The sequence below is a fragment of the Barbus barbus genome, assembly GCF_936440315.1.
Source record: "Barbus barbus genome assembly, chromosome: 26".
In the NCBI taxonomy this organism is placed as follows: domain Eukaryota; kingdom Metazoa; phylum Chordata; class Actinopteri; order Cypriniformes; family Cyprinidae; genus Barbus; species Barbus barbus.
Genome location: NC_136754.1, coordinates 4068720 through 4089134, shown reverse-complemented (window position 1 = coordinate 4089134; position 20415 = coordinate 4068720). Strand labels below are relative to the sequence as shown.

Genomic DNA, 20415 nt, shown 5'->3' with positions numbered 1-20415 from the left:
AGGCACATACTTTTTTTACACGATTGACCCGAGTTCGAACCCACCTTTTGCCTAACTTTTTTTTCTCCCTTTCTAAATCTCATATCACATTTGGAGAGGCGCTTATTTTCAATAAAAAATAAGGAAATAATCAAAAACTTGAAAATAAAGTAAAGGGCAGGGTTAGGGTATAGGTGTAGGGAGGGATTTATTGACCCAATGAGGTGGTATCCATTTAATAATTTGAATTAAAATGATAATTTACACTCAATAGGCCTACGTTATTATTGCATACTGTTTTATAATGTACTACAATACTGAGGTGCAGATAACTGTCACTATTTGCAATAAGTAGTATAAATAGCAGAAAATCTTGCTATTTTAACATAGTGTAAATAGAACCTATAGCTATTTGCACTTAGTGTAAATAGAATACATTGGTATTTGCACTTAGTGTAAATAGTATATATTGCTAAGAAAATATGCTATTTGCACTTATTGTAAATATCATCTAAAGCTATTTACACTTAGTGCAAACAGCCACTACCAAAACAAAAACCCAGAAACTCTCACTAAACATTAAAAGGCATCCGATCAGCTTCAAAATGATTATAAAGGACTTATAATCAAACCATCCACCTGCTCTCAGTGTGATTCCATCCACACAAACACACACAGTCACATCATGTCTGAAACCAATATATGTTGAACATTATGCTTATTATGCTTATTTGGTATTATGCTTATTTGGTATGAGTGAGTGAATCTCTTTCTCTTCCTTCCATTTCTTTAATTATGATGTTAATCAAACCTGTGTAAAATGCATCACATTGGCATTATAAAATTCATGTTTAAATTGTACCCTGTTAAGAGCAGGAAAGTTGAAGCTTACGTGACTAAGTGATAACATGGCGATGGGAGGAGAAATAGCCACACCCTGAAACCAATACCTAATTGGTCAGAACACTACTAGGGGCCAGAACAATCACCTGAGTTTAAAACCCCAACATGCAAACTCTCCAGCAGATCAAGGTGAGAGAGAGAGAGACATACAGACTGAGACCCGTTCAGACTCTTCCTGGTCGAGATGGGTTAAGACCAGACAACATCAGACTATCCCATCTCACTCTAATTTTCCTCCTTCTTCTTAGTTACTTTCTTTTCTTTCCGTCGGGAGTTGCGTTTAAGTGAAGTTTCGCAGAGAAACCACCGTCTACACGACTACAGTCTTTGCCCACCTCAAACTTTAATTAAGGCCACTAGACTCTGACCCATCAGCTAACACCACAACATGGTTGGCTTCCCAAGATGTCACTCCAGCGGCGAACAGACCACCAGCGAACCCACATGGGAACCCCGTTCAACCAAGGACGGCACAGGAGGAATCTCCACTCAAAGACCCAAGGAACCCAAGTAAATGCCTCCAGATTAATGCTGAAATGATAAAAGAAATGATAGAAGGGTCAAAATAATGATTGATGGTTCACTCAGTTAGGTCTTACAAAACCTGGGATTTTCATCATTTCACTCTCTTAAACTCTTCTTTTCCCCACTTTCAATGTGTGTGTGTGTGTGTGTGTGGTATTAGTTTCTGTGTTAGAATAGTGAATAAAGTCTCGCTTGTATTTGAAGAAAAGTGGCCTATGTATGTTTATCTTTTTACTGCCTTAAACTAAATCTTGTTACCTTGCTTAATATTGAGTGTTTTCACTATATTTTGGATATTAATATCGGCCGCAGAGTCGACATATACGGCCTGTTCAATTGAGCACTGGACGATTAATTTGTCAGCCTTGGTTTACTCAAGTTAAATTTTGAATGGGCAAGTTCTGGCATCACTCAATCTGTGAATATGACCCTAAACGTTTTCATATGTGTTTCATTTAGATGTAATGGAAGCTCCTGTCCTGATTGTAAACTGAAGCTGGTCCAGTCCTGACCCCTGTAGCTTTACATGTAAAGGAAATAACATTATTATCAGCTCCATCTATAATAGTAGCAGCTGTTCACAAGAGTAAGTGACATCCTCTGATAATCACACTCTAAGACTGAACTGCAGTGGTGACTCCATCATGTGTAACTACAGCAACCCAGTGAGCTGGAAGACTGACACAAAGAAGGTTAATGAACTCTGCACTAATCTAAGTACATACTGTATCCGCTCTGACCTGTAAATACACTCACAGATGAAGAAACAGAAAATAAATGAAAGTAAACAAACATTGGACATTGGAATATATATATATATTCACACATACATGACAATATATTTGCTCATATTTGGATACATATATTTTGCATACATGTTCACATAGTTAGTTAGTTCTGAGAAAAGATCAAGAATCTTTTGTTTGTAGATGTTATTTGGTCTGACATTGTTATTTTTGGGGGTTTAAGTATGCAGATCTTTACATACTGTATATGGCGATAACATACACGTGTTTAGTTTCCAGAGTAGTTTCTGTTTTTGTTTTCATCTAAATAATGTTATGAGGATATTCCCATTTCTCATCCTTCATTCATTCTGATCAACTTTTGTTTAATTAGTGAAGTAGTAAACTCACACACACTGCTGAGTAGGAGTAGGAAGTGTCTCAACTGACTGAGCGCCGGAAAGTTTGGTTCTTTTTTAATGCTAATGTTTCCGCCACAGACTAAGCTAAGCTAAATCTGATTCTTGTGACACCTCACTGTTTCCAAGCAACAGAGTTTCCTCTTTCTTTTGTAATTTGAGGTTCTATATGCACCTTGATGTCAGAGTCAAAATGTGCAGAGTGTAACAAGTGTCAGAAAGTGTATTTTCCTGAATTCAGAAGTGGTTTATTCCAGCGCTGTTGCTGTGAGAAAGGAAGGATGTAGTGCAAAGTTAAAGTGTGAAGTTGCTGTATGCAAAACTGTCTTTCTTTAAAAGTTGTGTAAAAGTTCATTAAACACCTTTTCAGTGATTGATGTGGTACAGTACATGCAAACACCCACACATTAATAATGAAATAATGAGTTTATGTGTTTCTATACTTAACTTGAGTTTCCATAATTGTGTAATTTTGGGTGTATTGCTCTTTTGTTTTATTTCTGATTAAAACCCAGAACCTCACAGCAGGAACTTGTTTTTTTTTCTTTACTCATCATTGTGGAACTGAGCTTCATCATCTACGAGGAAGTCAATGTGGTGGCAGTCATTTTGAGTTCTGTTTCTGTTTCTGTTTGTAATCGTTTTAATTTAAGAGAATGTCAGTAAATCACCCAGTCTTATTGCTTATTTTTCTTCTGATCTTCAAAACGGGTAAGAAAAAGTGTTTTTTATACAATTGAATGATTATTAATGGTTATTGTGACAGTGAGGACCACTAAAGGCATGGGTCAGATATCACTGAGCTTTTGTTGGCATGTTCTCAATAGAGTGATTTGTATAAAATCATTTAAACTTCTGTTCTTATTCAGTTGTTGAAACAATTCTGAACAAAACTTAATTTGATTCTTGGTTTTAGGTTATTCTGAAATTAAGTTATTCTGAACGGACTAAAACTTTAAAATCTTAAAACTTTCTTCATAATTACTCATATTACATTTTTTGCTTTATCATCAAAATAATCATTGCAACGTAGCACTAGTGTATGTTAGAAAGATGCCGGGGCTAATATTTGGGCTAATAATAGTACTTTTGCTAGGGCACTGAGGAGTCTCGTAGACATTGTGATGATGACAGCACAGTTTCTCATTTCCTTTGTATTTTGGCCTTATTTTATTCTCTATTACAGGCAGAGTAAATGTTTTAATTTTGAATGTAAAATGAATGTGCTTTATAAGATTTTCCAGTAAACTGACAGCCGTCTTATAGCAAACCTTCGATTATCAGCACTACCAAACCAAAGGCTACCATGGGAGCCCAAGAAATTACTTTTTAATAATTCATATTATAATACGATGGGTTCTTTAGCTCACAGGCAGCATTTAAAAACAACATGGCCACCTGTATTCTACTCACCCTCGGATATATGTATATATAGTCAAATAATTATAGTTTTTTAAATACGAAAACCTGATAATGAGAGACCAGACATAATAAAGTTCTCATGCCATTCTTCTGGCATGATCATTTTATTAGCAAAGTATCCCATCGCTCACTGGTCCAGGTCGCACTAAAATTAAACACTCCTTGTATGATCTAAAATGCAACTGTCAACATCTTTTGCTGCAGGACACCAGTAGCGAGTAAATATTCTGTGCATGTAATATAAAGATTCTATAAATATGCAAGATTGTAAAAGTAAATACCTCCTCTGACCCTCTCCCATCCCACACTGGGCTTTCCTCACGATTGGGCCATGAAGTTCAGTTATCCCCTCTTATCAGTGACCCCGCTGACAAGTACTTTCACAGCACCAGACTATCTTTCCACTTTTAAAAGCATGTCTAGGATGCTCCATTTTCAAATTAGATCAATGCTAAAACACACAGGAACAAAGTACATCACAATATTGCATACTAATATCTACTTCTGAACTGGAACCGTTTTAAATGTTTAGAAAGGTTTTTAAAAGAAAGCAAAGCAGAAAGCAATGACAGAAAAACTAATGCTATTAGTATTTTAAAATTGATCTGTGTGGAATTAATTAAAAAAAAAATAAAATAAAAGCCAAATATGAGTTTTTATTATTAATGCATTCATATATTCTTATTTTCAAGTATTCTGGTGATGCAAATATTAAAATCAAGGATGTCATGTTTTTAAAACAATGAAATTGTATTATTTGTGTTCTAAGAAAATGGAAAATAATTATTTATGTGAAGGGAAATAAAAAACAGAAAAGGTTATTGTCTCTCCTCAGGGTTCAGTGATGTGTTTGTGCAGACGGGAGCTTCTGTTCAACTGGATATACAGGAACTACCAAAGACTCTTGTCTTAACATGGAGGAAAGACGAATCAGCAACAATAGTTACATTTATAACTGCAGCAAAACAAGAAGTACCTGAGAGTTCTTATGAGGAGAGAGTACAGTTCAATACTGAAACCTTCTCTCTGACACTGAAGAACATGATGAAGACAGACAGTGGTCTCTACACAGCAAGAGCAGTAGAAGATAATAATAAATACTTTGCTAAATACAAAGTATCTGTTATAGGTGAGTATGATTTAAAAATGTTGCTTGGTGCGTTCAGACTTATTTGTTAAATTTCTGTGAAATGCTATATGCAGTGCTTGAATGCTATGCCTCTTAAAAATAAATAATGTTATACAATGTTTACCACTTTATGAAATGTGCAAAATTAAATTATCATATAATCATGAATTACACACAGATGATGCAAAAATATATGGTTAAATAAATAGTATTGGTTATAGTCTAGCATTTACCTGTTTGTAAAAAAGAAAGTTGTTCAGTTAACACCAAAAACAGCTTTAAAAGGATAAAATTCATAGACATATAAAATTAATTTTGAACAAAAATTTGGTTTTACCATAATTTCTAAATTTAACAAGAACCTTCTAGAACTGAAGGTTATATGTAAACAGCTATTGGTATTGACAACCATAATATGAGGGTCTCTGATCTCTGTAACTTTGTGAGATATGTTTCAACGTGTGTTTCAGACGCTGTGGAGGCTCCTGTCCTAACTGTGAACTCAAAATGGTCCAGCAGTGACTCCTGTACTGTGAACTTCACATGCAGAGCTCATGAGCTCATGATTAACTCCACCTATCAGAACAACAGATGTTCTCCAGAGGAAGTGACATCACATGAGATCCACACTCTCTCCCTGGACTGCAGTGAGAAATCCATCATCTGTAACCATAGCAACCCTGTCAGCTGGAAACAAGACAGAATAAACATTGAAGAACTCTGTCTTTATAAGGGTATCTGTCTAAACACACATACATACACACAATCAAGCACATAAGAATACAAATTAATAGTCATCTCTCAAATCAAACAGCTTATTTTGGTTTACTAAATCTAGTCTAACTGCTGAACTGTAGGGTGACCTCACAATAGCTGAATTGACAACTGTGGTTTTTAATGGTATACATCTAATTAATACTATAGAATACCCAAGACATGTCACTGGTATAGTTTTGAATGGGGAAAAATGTAATGCTCAACATGGCCGCTCAATCGTAGGAAGCCCCGCCTTCTCAATGAAAGAGCCAATGGCTATTCGGTAAAGCCAACACGTCACTGCAGCTGCTGTTAGAAGTCCCGGTTGCTATAGAAACAGTTCGCGTTCTGAGACGTGCGCTTAGGACTGCGCATGCGCACTGGTACTCTGAAAAATAAGCTTTTTAAACTGCTATTTGAGCAAAAGAAACAACATTTATGACACAGTTGTTGTCAGATTTCTTTGGTGATTTCAAATATGGAATTTAATCGTAAGCTTAGTGAACAGTTTTGGAGAATTTGATGTTTCCCCATTCAAAGAGATAGGAGCTACACTTGGATGCCCGAGAGACGTTTCAAAGATGGCCGTCGAGTGACATGACTTGTCTTAAAGGGATCCCCGGGTATTAAGACATGTATAGCTTAATATAACGTAAATGATGTCTCTTATTTAAATATGTAATAGAAAACCCATGAAAATGTATGTTATTTTAAAAAACTCGACATCGTTTTTGGACTATGTGGGGGGGGGGGGGGGGGGGGGGGGGGGGCGCCATTATTTTATGTGCTCAGTATATTCTGCGTCGATGAAGTCAAATGGTTGCACTCGGTGAGCTACTGGCGCTTATTTCTATGGGTCTTTAGCTTTTTACTGCAACACAACTCAGAATACACAACTCAGAAAATAAAATACTGATACGATACCACATTGTGTGGCATTTGGTTGTCATTTTCAGTCAAAGGGCAACAAGAGAAGCAATGTAAGACTGCTTTCCTAGCGATAATAGGAGGAGAAAAGCATGGGAAGATGCCTGTGGACGAATAAAACTTCATAAAAACCAGCTTCTTTTTTCTCTCCACTTTAGCCCTGATGCCTTTGAGTCTTTTAGTAGACCACAGCTACTGAAAGATCTTACAAACAACTGAGACAAGAAACGCTAGATGCCATCTGTTAGGATGTAAACATGCTGACGCTAATCATGACTCGCGGCCGCTAGAGGAGTTTCTCAGCGCTGATTTCCCTCAATATCCAGGGCGTTTAGACTCCTTGTGGGGAAACAATCGATGCTACAGCATTTGGTTTAAAGTTTAAACCTGTACTTATATCCATCGCCACCTGTAAGCTCTTTCAGTAGCTGTGGTCATCATATCAGTATTTTATTTTCCGAGTTGTCTATTTTGAGATTTGTTGTGGTAAAATAGCATCAGTTAGCGCTAGTAGCTAACTGAGTGCAACCATTTTACGTCATCAGAATAATGGCGCCCCCGGTCCAACATATGTATAAAACTATGTGATTTTTTTAAATAACATAAATCTTTGTTGGATTTTCTACTACTTATTTCAGTAAGAAACACCATTTATGTTATATTAAGCCATGCAAGTCTTAATACCCAGGGATCCCTTTAAAGAGACTTTGGTCCCTGTCTTATGACAGCTGCAGTGCGAAAACCTTGCCCCACGATGTTTTTGCACAATTTTGGACATAGAAGGCCACCAAATGGGAATTAAATATTATCAATAAATATTATAAAAATAAATACGGTGGGTAACTCGAAGCGAGGGTTTACAGATCACAATGCAAGCGGGAGAAGTCTCACCATATTACGGTCGTCATCACGATCGCGGATGACAACATGCAGGATCAACACTGTTCAGGTATCGCAGGGTACGATTAAATTAATGTACATTTAACCAGTTTAATGTTAAGAGACACTGAAATGTAGACCTTCGTTTATGTGTTTTTGACCTACTACACTGTACAAGACGTGAGAACAGTCCGCTATTTAGGTTTGTACGTTGGCATGGACTCACTAAATTTAACGTTAGCTAGTTTTAGCCAGAGATACCTTGCTGAAGCACAATATAACATTAACGGCTTGAGCAGATGAAAATTGTAACTTAATGAGTGTATGACAACTAGAAAATTAATGTTTTTGTCTTCCTTTGGATTGGGGTTGAATGCTTAGGGTTTTGTTTGGATTCAGGAAAAGTACTATAATAAATTATATTGCCTATCCTCTCAGGATGCCTGGAATCAGTGTTACAAGTCCCACAGGCACATTGTTTTTGCATTTTTGTAGCATAAACACCAGCAAACTGATGCGAGCTTCGGATCTTCCCATGAGTCGCCTCTTCTTCTTCTTCTTTGTTTTTTATGGCAGTTAGCACCAACATTAAGGTGCATTATCGCCACCTACTGTATTGGAGTGTGGACCAGAGTTTACCCCATATCATGAAAAAAACCTCTTAAATTCCCTTTCATTAGTATACTTTTGACAAACACAAAAAACATGTTCTACTGATTCTTGTACTTCACAGTACTCACATAATCCTGTTGGATGTTTATTTATTATTTTTAAGGTTTTATTCAGCATATGGTGCTGAAACCTAAAGATGTCCGAGTTCCGCTCCCCGTTCAACTGCCATTGGCTCATCTGCATTCGAGGGGAGGGGCTTACCGATAGGTCAAATTGACAACTGTGGTTTTTAATTATATACATCTCATTTTCCAGAGGAATCCTCAAAGCAGTCAGAGTCATCTCTCCTGTGGCGTGCAGGTGTTGGTGTTGGTGTTCTGGTGGCAGTGGTCATTTTGGTATTAGTACTTATTCTCTACCGCAAGTATAAAAAAGGTATGTCCATGTTGCCTCACATTCATTATCTATGATAAACTTTAAAAACTGTTAGTTGAATAATTCTGTTTTATAAATTTAGTAGGCCTACTTTTGTACTAAAGTGAATAAAGTTAACTGAAAATATGTACACTATTTGAATTATTTTTGGTCAATTTTAAGACCATACTATGTGTTACAAAGCACCTTGCAGGGCTCACACCTTTACTTATTTACATTATTTTCTCTATTGAATATCCTTGGATTGCATCATTTACAGTGTTGGGTAAGTTACTTTCAAAAAGTAATTAATTACAGTTACTAATTACTTCATCAATATTGTATTTAAATTACTTTACTAATTACTCTATCTGAAAAGTAACTTTTAAATCGCTAATTAGGCTACATCTTAAAATCCCTATAAACCTTAATATAAATTAAACTCTATATTCTTTCAATTCGAGTCAAACATAGAATAGTTTAGCCTTTTAGCTTTAAAACAACTGTAATACTTAAACATTTTTATGAAAAAAATGTAACCACCTTTGGTTAACAAATAGAAATACTCTGCAAAATATCTGAATAACAAAAAGGCTTAAAAGTTAAACAATACAGTTTAGTTTGGCAAGAGGTTCAGGAAAAGCCCAACTAGTAAAATCTGTACAGGTTTATGTCAAAATAACACGTTAACTAATGTAGGAAAGAATAAATTACAGAAATGATCTTCTCTGCTGAATAATGTCAGATCGCGCTGTTCTTATGAGGTAAATTTCTCATAGCAGGTCTTCTTTCAAAAATGATGAATATTAGATGATTTTTTTTTTCTTAATATTTAACATTTATTTTTGTATCTAGGTGAGGGCATATGCGCGCAGGTGACTGCATATAATGAGCTCAGACACGGGAAAGACTGTACCTTGCTTTAGTTTCATACGGATTGCATAATCAGAAACATTAGTTTTTAATTTGAATTCGTTCAAGTGTCAAGTAGACACTTCAAGATTTTTAGATTCTATTGATTTTAGTTTTATATGTATCTGAGTCAGAGCCGGCGCCAGGGCTCGGGGGGGGGGGCACAAATCACGTTTTGTGTGTGTGTGTGGCGGCGGGTGGTGGTGGTGGTGGGGGGTCGGGGTGGGATGGGAAGCGTGCAATCTGTGATTGCGTGCAGTTTCTGACGCTGGCTAAAGCGTTCAATCGCTTTCTTATGTGCGCTGTTTTACCGGTTTCACTTTCGCTTTCGAAACGATCACGTTCAGCATGAAGGGGAGAGGATGGAAAGTGGGGGGCACCGTAACTCTGCCCGCGAATGCCCCCTCTTGGTGCCGGCCCTGATTTGAGTATTTAAGGTTTCTCTGTGAATCAGGAAAATCTGAAAGTGAACGCACCCGCACGCGGAGGGTTAAAGCCGTTGCATTCAATATCTTTAGACGGTAAATTTAGATTTCAAATTCAATATTGCTTTTAGAACTGTTGAAATTATTTACTGTATGTAACGCAAGTACTTTATAAGTAACTGTAATTAAATTACCTAAAAATGAACAGTAATCCCTTACTTTACTTTTTCAGTGGATAAGTAATTTAATTACAGTAACGCGTTACTTACGCGTTACACCCAACACTGATCATTTAAATATCTTAAATTAATAATCACCCAGGAAATATACATAAGAACCACTGTTAATCTTACATTACATTCTAGCTTTTCCAGTTTAGAGCTTAATTTTTAGACCTCAACACAACACAACCTGTTCAGGTTTAAATAGCACAATGTTTTGCAGATGATGAGGAGAACAGAAACATTTGTTCTTTGAAAAAAATTAAATAAATAAATAAATAAATAAATAAATAAATATATATATATATATACACACACACACACACACACACAGTATATTATTATTATCATTATTATTAGGTAAGTCTTAATGTTGATATATTACTGTACATTCTAAACCTCATAGGTGCCCAGGAGGCGGCAGTAGATGTTACACTCTATTCTCAAGTTCAGGTGAGCTTCTGTCATTAATTGATCATCATCTCGCTGACATCAAGGACATGCTGTCATGCTGTCTAGTTCTTTTTAATCATGTTAGACATCAAAATATTTTGGAGGGATATATCATGTACATTTCCGCCATATTTGTATATTTGTTTTATCTTGATGTTTTGATTTCAGTCACACAAAGCTTCCATCTACACAAATCAGTGGTTCCCAACCTATTCAAACCTATATCTTCGTGTTATTTTTTATGTCAAAAGTTGCATAGCAAACACATTACCATATATCACTTAAACAAGAGGTATAACCACATTATTTAACTAAAGGCAATATTTGACTTTGCATATCAGAAAGTGTTTAGACACATTTCCGTTATAAATAGGAAAGATTATTGTTGTTTACTTTATAATTAAACCTTCTCAAGAAAACTGGAAAAAAAAGAAAGACTAAAATGCCCAATTCTGAATTAATCTTCTGCAACTAAAAACTACTTTTTGGCACCAGCAAACATGAAATATGATCAAATTGTTTATGTGATAAGAGTCATATAATATGCATGTCATGCAGGTTCACAGTGAAAATAGTTAATAAAAATTATAAGGTAGTTGTTAAAACACAATATAGTGAAATAGTACTGTAACAGGGCGACAGAGACGTGAGATGTGCGGATCCATCTGCAAAAGCTTTATTCAAAGACGTGGTCATAAAACAGGCAAGATTACGGGTATATTGAGGGCAAGGCAAGGGAGTATTCCAAAACGGATGTGGTCGATCGGCGGCTACCAATATCCAACAGGGCAAAGCAAAGAGAGATAATCCAGGTATACAGCAAATGTCCAGGCAGGGGCAAATAGAGTCCAAAAGGCAAGACGAAAGGGGTAATCCGAAATGCACAGGCAAGAATCAGCACACGGGGAAAAAACAGGTAAGGCAAGACTATGACTAAACTGAGAAAACAAGGGCAGGCTCCGTAAAGTAGCTAGCAACTAAATAGTGATAAACGCTAAACAATACTCGGCAGTTTGAGAAGGATCTGAGTGGGTGTAATATAGTGTGTGTGTGTGTGTGTGAGATTGGTTACAGCAATGTGTAATCAGTGCAATGGATGATGGGAAATGCAGTCCAGAGTGACATGCAACAGTCTGTGTAATGTAAAAGTCAATATAATGGAAGGGCGACCTCTGGTGGCAATCGGACAGAAGTCCACAGACCAGATTCATGACAAATACAATGTAGTATTTCAAACTATAAACTTACATTTTTGATGAACACAGCAGATGTTTAATGTAGAATGAATACCTTGATCATGACCTCTTATGTTATAGCTGCATGTACAAAGACTTTTGTTTTTAAAGAGTGTGCAAACACTTGCTATTACCTATTGATGGAACATTATACTGTAAATAAAGTTTTTGGTTGAAATTTGTCAGGCTCGGGAAATGCGGAAGCTCGACAGGGACATCCAAACATATGATATTCCAGACCGGGTGAGAATAATCTAAAAATTAACAGGCTATGACTTTATAAAATGCTTGTTGCATACACACAGTAGTGAATGTTTTATTAAATTGTTTAGTTTAGTATTTGTTCAGATAAGCATAACTGCTCAGGAATGTATTTTAAAAATACTGCTTTTATATGTATTTCATTAGGTTCAAGCCCATACACAAGAGGAAACTGGAGATAAATTGCCCAACACAACCTACTGCAAAGTAGGACAATACCAAAAACCAGCAATCAAAGAGTCTGAAACAGACCGTACAATTTATTCAGAAGTATGCAAACAACCAAACAAGAAACCACCCGCCATTTCACCTGATGACTCTTAAAAACAAACTGTGGCTAATTGTCACATGGGGAAGTTGTCACAAGGCCTGATCTCAAAACGCCATCGGCCATATCTTTATGTGGTAGAAATAATGAGAACAGTGCTAGTGTGTTATTCTGAAATTCAGCCAAGGCTGTCCAATTAAGGTGTGCTTTCTCTAGCACTGGTTTAGTATATTAGATTCAAACATCCAGATTCAAAAGGTCTTACTTTTTGTGTATGAAAAATATGAATTATGCCCTTAATTTGATTTTAATTGAACTTTAATTGAACTTTCTAACTTTCAAAAATAATCCCACAGTGATATTAACTTGAGCAAACTGTGACAACTAACCTCACATGGGAATTCAGTATAGTTAAAAAGTAGTTGGATAAAATATTTACCTCACTTCCCATGTTATATTTAACATTTCAAATGGTTATGAAGCCAGACCTTCTAATGCAGCACAAATGCAAATACAGTATTTTTTATACATACAGTTTAAAAGCCAAATCACAAGTCTGTCTGTCTAGTGCACTTTGATAACGACGTTATATCTTATTTCTGGACATATGTTTCTCGTTCAGTTAAACAATTATTTAATTTTATATTACTTTTTATCTGATTTAAATCGCACTTTCGTTGTTTCTTTACTTATAGTCTCGTATATATCGCTCATAACACAGAATTATTTATTCTGACCAAGAATAAACACAAAAGTGGAATTTAAATGATAAATAATGGTGTAATATGCGACAAAACAGACAACAGTATTAGACTGCACATCCACTTCCATGTACAGTTTAACAAAACATGCCAAAAACAAAAGGAAGCAGCTATTATGTCAGGATCAGGTTCATCTTCAATTTCAGTCTTCAATTATCTCGATATCTGTGCCCACAAGTGATCCAGATCGGTAGTTACCGTTTCAGAAAGCCGATCGGGTCATCCTTCTCGGCCCCTTCTGGTAGTACCAACAGCCGGAGATTACTGTGTCTGCTGCGGTCTTGCAGATGTCACCTGCTGCTCGAGGGCATCCAGACGCACAGTGTGATCGCCGATCATTGTTTTCTGCTCTCTCTGTTTCCCGATTAAAAAGTCAACTTTAGAGCATATATTCTGGATTGTAGTCATGTGAGAGGTGAATTCGGTGCACATTGCAATTTAGTTTTCAAAACATCCTCAAATTGCTTTATAGTGATCGCCATATTGTCCTCCATGTCCGCTCAGCCCACTGCGGCTGGTTTTGTTTTCTTCTTAATTGTCGAGGATGATGGTGAAAGATAAGCGAGTTTCCGACTGTGTGACATCTCCAGACCAACAACAAACGAAAAAACTACCACAAATGTAAGAAAAGAAGACGAACAACAGTAAAAGAGGGGTTATATACACGGAGCTCAGCTAATGTGCATCTAGGCTCATTAAATTTGTGAATCTCGAACGTCCAACGTCAAACCAACTTTATGCCAGTGGTTTAAATGTCACATAAACGTGTGTTGAGATGACCTGCACGAGCTGTAGAGTTAAAAAAAAAAAATAATATATATATATAAATATATATAAAAATAACTGGAAGCTGATAACTCTTGAAGCCTTACAATGGCCACCCTCTCTTTTACATTTTAAATAAATAAAATGTAAAGTGTAGCCGTTTATCCTAATGTGTTGGTATTATGACCTGTTTTGATATAACTGTTAAAATATTTGTCTGTATTAGTCAATCAACTGCATATTCAAAACATGAGTATTCAAAACAACAGTATTTTTATTCATTTTCGATGTGTGTCTGTATATATGTTTTTGTCTTTTTTCATGAATTCAAAAGACATAAATTCAATGTTATGTAGTGTTTTATTTTATAAGCATATTAATAAACTGTGCTGGTTAGTTTGATTTTGAAGCTGTGTACACGTTGTGTGCATTTGGGGTCTTTAACGTGGGGGATGTTTTCAGAAATGATTGACACAGGATGTGGGTAGGTTTTAAATAAGTGAGATGGGGGTGAAAAGTGAAGTAGAACACTACGAACAGACCCTGTGGGACAAAAACATTTCCATTTACCTAGTACAATGTTAAAGTAATTTCATTTTGTTATGTAGCTCCCTGGTCATCTTTGACCAGTCTTTATGGGTGGAATTTCACATGAGCTCAAAAGAGAAGTTTTAGCCAAAATTCCGCTAATTCATGATTAGTCACTTGCCAAGTGTCTGACAAGCTATCAGGCATTTTTGTTTGCTTCAATGGAGTTCAGGCTGCTGCTGACCGTACTACTTTCTGCGCACATCACAGGTACAAAATCTAATTTTATTATTCTAAAGAAGTCTTTGATTAATACTTTATGGTGACAAATCACTAAACCGAGGGGCAGTTTTAAAATTCTCTCTGAAATTAAAGTTTTAATCCTAATGCTCAGTTACCAGTCTTTTTGTGGCATATTTATCAAGTTTTTTTAGAATTTATTTTGGCTTAACTTCAAAACTGTTTCACTGAAATGTTGCGAGGATTTTATGAGACTTAACTGATTTGTTACAAAAGTATATTAAGAAATATGACCACACCAGAACACAGTGTGGGATTCTACAATGATGGAAATCCCATAAGCCTTTCTGTCGTCACCTTTATTATGGTTTGTTTTACTGTTTGGTTGGGAATTTGGACTTTTTTTGGCTTGATCTTGTGTTCTTTACCGAGAGAAACAAAATCTTGTTTTTATGCCACAAAACATAACTAAAATTCAACTATTTAGCTCGTGTCAACTGATTATTGTCCATGAAAACAGCAAGCAAACAGGTACTATTTATATTTTAATAAAAGACTTATTTTCTCTCTCCTCAGGGTTCAGTGCTGAGATATCTGTGTTTGTTCAGACGGGAGCTTCTCTTCAACTGGATATACAGACACAACAACTACCAGAGTTTGACGATTTATTGTGGATTAATGAGAAGTCAGAGAATATAGTTAAATATTTTAACACAACTAAAGTAGTAAGACCTCACCCTTCCTACAAGGACAGAGTGGGTTTCAATGATAAAACCTTCTCTCTGACACTGAAGAACATGCAGAAGACAGACAGTGGACTCTACAGAGCAAGAATAAGTGGATTAAATAACAAAGATTTTGTCACATACAGAGTATCTGTTATAGGTGTGTGATGTGTTTAAGACTGCAGATAAGACGGTTTATATTTGGAATCTGTATCCTTTATTTGTAAACAATATAAATATGTAATGCACAACAAAATTCTGTTTTGAGAATTTTTACACACTTTTTGTATGATTTTTTACAAATGACTTCAAAACCTGCTTCACATATTTTGGCATGTTAACAAAATTCATTATGCTAATTTTTGTCTTTGTACAAAATAGCATGAACAAATAATGTTTGGTCCTGGTTTACTAAAGTAATTGGCAAATTCTAGAATTTCTGAATCTGTGTATTTGGCCTTAAACATTTTAATATGTGTGTGTTTCAGATGCAGTGGAAGCTCCGGTACTGATTGTAAACTCAAGCTGGTCCAGTCCTGACCCCTGTAGCTTTACATGTAAAGGAAATTACATTATTATCAGCTCCATCTATAATAGTAGCAGCTGTTCTCAAGAAGAAGCCACATCCTCTGATAATCACACTCTAAGATTGAACTGCAGCGGTGACTCCATCATGTGTAACTACAGTAACCCAGTGAGCTGGGAGACTGACACAAAGAAGGTTAATGAACTCTGCACTGTTAATAAAGGTACGTCTTTTCTCAGATAAGGGTTAGAAAATGTGTGGCACTAGACTGGAATTCCTGTTTAAACTTCAGTATGGGAAAACTGATGATTTTCTGATGTTCTTCTTTCATGTCCAGAAAGACAACTAGCTAATGAAGCATCTTTGCATCTCCTGTGGCTCATTCCCACTTGTCTGTTCACAACTGGCTTGTTGGTGTTGGTAGGCAAGAAAAAAAAAGGTATCATAAAACATTTTAAGAGTATTTCTATAAAAAAAAAAAAAAAAAAAAAAAAAAAAAAAAAAACTCTACATTTGTATGTCAAATGTGTTTTAATAATTTTATAAAGTGGCCAGATGATATCAAATATGTTTGCTATGATTATAAACTGAACGTTGGTTTGCTTCGTCGTTTAAAGCAGTTCAGCAGTAAGAAAAAAAAAAATCCAAAAACTCTCATACAGTCCTTACAAAGGCATCACGTAGTAATGTAATGTAAACCTACCCTTTTCTAAAGCGATTTCTGGAAGAGAATACAACTTCATTCATTTTGTTTAATATAAATGTAAACTTTTGGAGGCAGACCTCCAAAAGGGAGTTAAATACTCTAATGAGGTAGAAGTACTCCAAAGGCGGAAGTACTGGCTAATTCAGGAACAAAGTTGCTGAAACTAAACAGTTTTAGAAAAGCTTCTATATGTACTCTTCAGCTAAATAAACGTCTAAGCTGTTGTTGCTTGTTTTAACATTACATTTTCAAATTAGAACAGAAGCTTGAACACAGTTTAACTGGATTTGGATCCTGGATTCATATCCCGAATTCATGGCATACGAAAGTATTTCAACACCAAAGGGTCTTTTGCAGTGTGGCAAATGTATTTTTAAAATAAGATCATAAAAATCATAATGACAAAAGTAAAGAGTATAAAGACCATCAACTCTACCGTGCGACTCCATCGGGCAGGGACACCGGCAACGGATAGAAGTATCGCTTTTTATTTTAGTTTTTTCATGTGTTTATTATTGAAGTGTTGTTATATGCATGTCAATTTGATTTCATTTCTTTTCTTAAATATGTGGGTGTATAGTATTTATAGAGTTGTAACTTTTAGTTTTAGTTACTTTTTCTTATTTGTAAGTCGCTTTGGACAAAAGCGTCTGCTAAATGACAAGTAAAAAGTAAAGTAAAAGCTACATGCATAATAAATGCAAAAGAAATAGCACATTGCTGTTTACAATAGTTTGAGAGGGTGTTAGAGGGCTTTCCAGATTTTCTTGTTAACTAGCCACAAATTTCCCATTTCTGCTTTTAAACCTCCTGACTCACTCGCTAGGCTTCCATTAGCAATTCATTTACTGTAATTATGCTTCAGTTTAATTCTCAGTACTGCCACGGGTCATGATTATACAGCGTGATCGAATATAACACCGAATATGCCTTTAGAATGTTCCAGATGGAAATCTATTTTTTATCGTTTTTGGTATATAAAAGAAAGCTATATCGTGTAACTGATTTTTTAAAAAGCGTTTTAGAGCAAGAATTTGATCATATTTGTTGTGTGACTTTACACTGAAAATTGTTGTCTTGAAATTTGATGTTCTGTTTTAAACATCACAGATGCCCAGCAGAATGAGCAAACAATCTATGCAGAAGTTGACGTAAGTTTACTATTCTTCATTAACCATTGATTCTAAACAAATGATATCACGCTATCTGTTGTCTTTTAAAACACGCATGCAACAGGTTTTGTAAATCTAGGTACAGTTTTTGGTAATAAATCCTACAATCTCAGAAAAAAATATATAAAAGCTGTTACTTGGGCATACCCTTTCAAAAGATACTAATATAATATGTACCTTAAAGGTACTTACCTGCACCCTTTAGGGGCAAATAAGGTAGATTATCCCTATTAGAGTCTGCATTAATTCATTGGTATTTCTTATTGGTTATTTACTGTCACATGGGCACAGGTGATTGCTTCTATTTTCTTAAGGTGGATTACCTTTGGTATGAAGGAAAGGAGTAGCGAAAGCCAACTTTCTGTTGATTGCATTGGTTTGAATTCTGTATGTGTTCAATGCCTCATGTCCTCATATGTCAGTCTCATCAAGTAAACCAAAAGCAAGCTAAAAAAATTATTAGCCTTAGCCTCTATATGGCTGTTGAATGTTGCTAATAGTATCTGTAATATGAGCACTCGCCACTCGTTTCATGCAAACCAGAAGTATGACATTTTGATTGGATTGTGTCTACAGAAGAACATAAAGCCACAAAAGTCACTGGAGATGTTGGAGAAATCAAGTAATCTTCATACAGTGTATGATACTGCAGGAGATCCAGGACAAACTGATGTTACCATCCACACTACACCCAACCACGACCCTAATCAGGTGAAGATTAAATAATAATGACTTTAATCTCAGCTACAATTAATTTCAAATTAACTGATGGTTCGTTTGAATTAAATGTCTTAATTTGGAATGAAAGTGAAGACAGTAAATGACACTCAAATGATAAAGTTATTATATTTGTAGCTTATTGTTTGGGAAACAACCTGTCAGTTTGCAACCAGTAGTTGTTTAAATAATTTATTGGGATTTTAAAAGTGACCTGAAGCTGATTTTGTTGTTCTTTATTTCAGAGTTCATCACTCACAGAGAAGAGCAAGCCAGATGCACCAGTCACTATCTACTGTACCATTCAGCAGCAAACAAAACCCCCCGAAACTGAATCTGAAAACACTATTTATGCTGTGGTCAATAAACAGCCAGCTGGGTATGAATCTGCACATCCACAACCAGAATAAAAGTGAGCTTCTTATAAAGCTGAACCCTTACATTGATTCAAAGTAATAAAGGACATAATGTGTTAAGGACGCAGTGTTATTCTCAGTGTAAATAAGCAGAATATTTACCATGTGCAATGTGCTCCCATTGTACACTGTAAAAAAAAGTTGAGCCAACTTAATTTTAGGGCATCCAGCTTCAGCAGATTTTTGAGCTCTCTCAACTTATTTTAACTTAATTTTAAGTTGGCTCAACTTTTTTTTTTTTACAGTGTAGTTTATTTCAGGTGTGTTAATATTTGTATATGTAAATTCTGTCTTTTTTTAAAGCAACAGTAAATACAAAAAGTAATGAATACGAAATCAGAAATGTACTGTACAAAGCCATTTTGCACTAAAGGAAATAAGATTATTGGACTCAAGTTCATGGAGTATATCAGTAACCGATCAGGCATCTGTATACTGTGTCTAGTGTAGACAGCATCAGTGATTATAAAAGTATAACTTGCTTTTGATGTGACACTTGTTTCTGGTGTTGTGACACCAGGTGTCAGCCATTAAGGGCTTGTCTCACGACTTTGTCATACTGACCTCCATTCATATGAATTTGAATTCGGAAGACAGGAAACACAAGATCATATCAATTTCACTGTATTCCAAATCACACGAAGACATGCAACCAATAGAAGATCCGTGTGACCCCTTAACTGAATTAAAAGAACCCAAACTTTAAATCAGCACGATTGAAGCGTTGCAGTAAAATTAAGTAGATTACATATTTTTACATCACGGATGTATTATATAGTATATGAGGACGTATCTTTAAAAAACGCATCTGAGAGCGTGACATCATATTACAACCATTGCAGTATTCACATGCAAAGTCTAGTGTGACTTCAGCTTTAAGCAACTGAGGCCCTATTTACATTAGTGTGTTTTCGTTTTAAAACGCATACCTTTTGCAACGGTTATGCCTATCATTTACACTACTTTGGCATGTTAACAAACTTTTGAAAATGCTGCAGACCCCATTTTAGTTTGGAAACTCCGGGGTTGCGTTTCAGTGTAAATGGACCAAAACAGAGAAAATGATGGCGCGGCTGCCCACATTTGCTCTGAGTATCCTTGACGACCGTGTAAACAATAACATCATGCTCATTATTGTACCCATAAATGTGGGTAGATTCCCCATTCGACGGCTCCAAGCACGCAGACGTGTCCGCCATCTAAATAATAGGGCATCTACCAATGCATATCTATGGTTGTACCTGCATGAATGATCACGTGACATGCGTTTTCGGTTGTGCAGTGTAAACAGAGATCATTTCTGAAATGCAGCAGAAACGCCAGTGTAAACAGGGATCATTTTTATTCTATAATGCCATTTTAAAACAAAAACGCACTAGTGTAAACGGGGCCTA

The 20415-nt window shown here is 35.8% G+C and overlaps 2 protein-coding genes across 3 annotated transcripts in view; both read left to right on the top strand.

The window, feature by feature from the left end:
* Window positions 1-14025, top strand: part of LOC306846110 (uncharacterized protein) — a 51661-nt gene extending 37636 nt beyond the window's left edge. The window contains exons 7-10 of the mRNA XM_079379228.1: window positions 8637-8711; window positions 10655-10701; window positions 12123-12179; window positions 12345-14025. Coding sequence (XP_079235354.1) covers window positions 8637-8711; window positions 10655-10701; window positions 12123-12179; window positions 12345-12521 — 356 coding nt within the window. The 3' untranslated portion in view covers window positions 12522-14025. The remainder of the gene's footprint in view (window positions 1-8636; window positions 8712-10654; window positions 10702-12122; window positions 12180-12344) is intronic.
* Window positions 14026-14488: 463 nt separating this feature from the next.
* On the top strand, window positions 14489-19146 carry LOC306846117 (CD48 antigen-like). 2 transcript variants are annotated; one of them, XM_079379239.1, is made up of 7 exons: window positions 14489-14789; window positions 15336-15644; window positions 15973-16233; window positions 16348-16449; window positions 17827-17867; window positions 18465-18599; window positions 18851-19146. In XM_079379239.1, exons 1-7 carry the CDS (start codon window positions 14741-14743, stop codon window positions 19013-19015), a joined length of 1062 nt encoding a protein of 353 aa, XP_079235365.1. In that variant the 5' UTR covers window positions 14489-14740; the 3' UTR covers window positions 19016-19146. The 2 variants fall into 2 exon arrangements, with proteins under 2 accessions (XP_079235365.1, XP_079235364.1); XM_079379238.1 differs by lacking the exon at window positions 14489-14789 and having other exon boundaries at window positions 15098-15644.
* Window positions 19147-20415: the final 1269 nt, after the last annotated feature.

Bases quoted from the DNA above. Each gene is read 5' to 3' on its own strand.
- LOC306846117 (XM_079379238.1), top strand. From the start codon at position 15,212: ATGCCACAAAACATAACTAAAATTCAACTATTTAGCTCGTGTCAACTG. The intron at 15,645-15,972 runs GTGTGTGATGTG...TGTGTGTTTCAG, and splicing joins ATACAGAGTATCTGTTATAG to ATGCAGTGGAAGCTCCGGTA. The intron at 17,868-18,464 runs GTAAGTTTACTA...TTGTGTCTACAG, and splicing joins CAATCTATGCAGAAGTTGAC to AAGAACATAAAGCCACAAAA.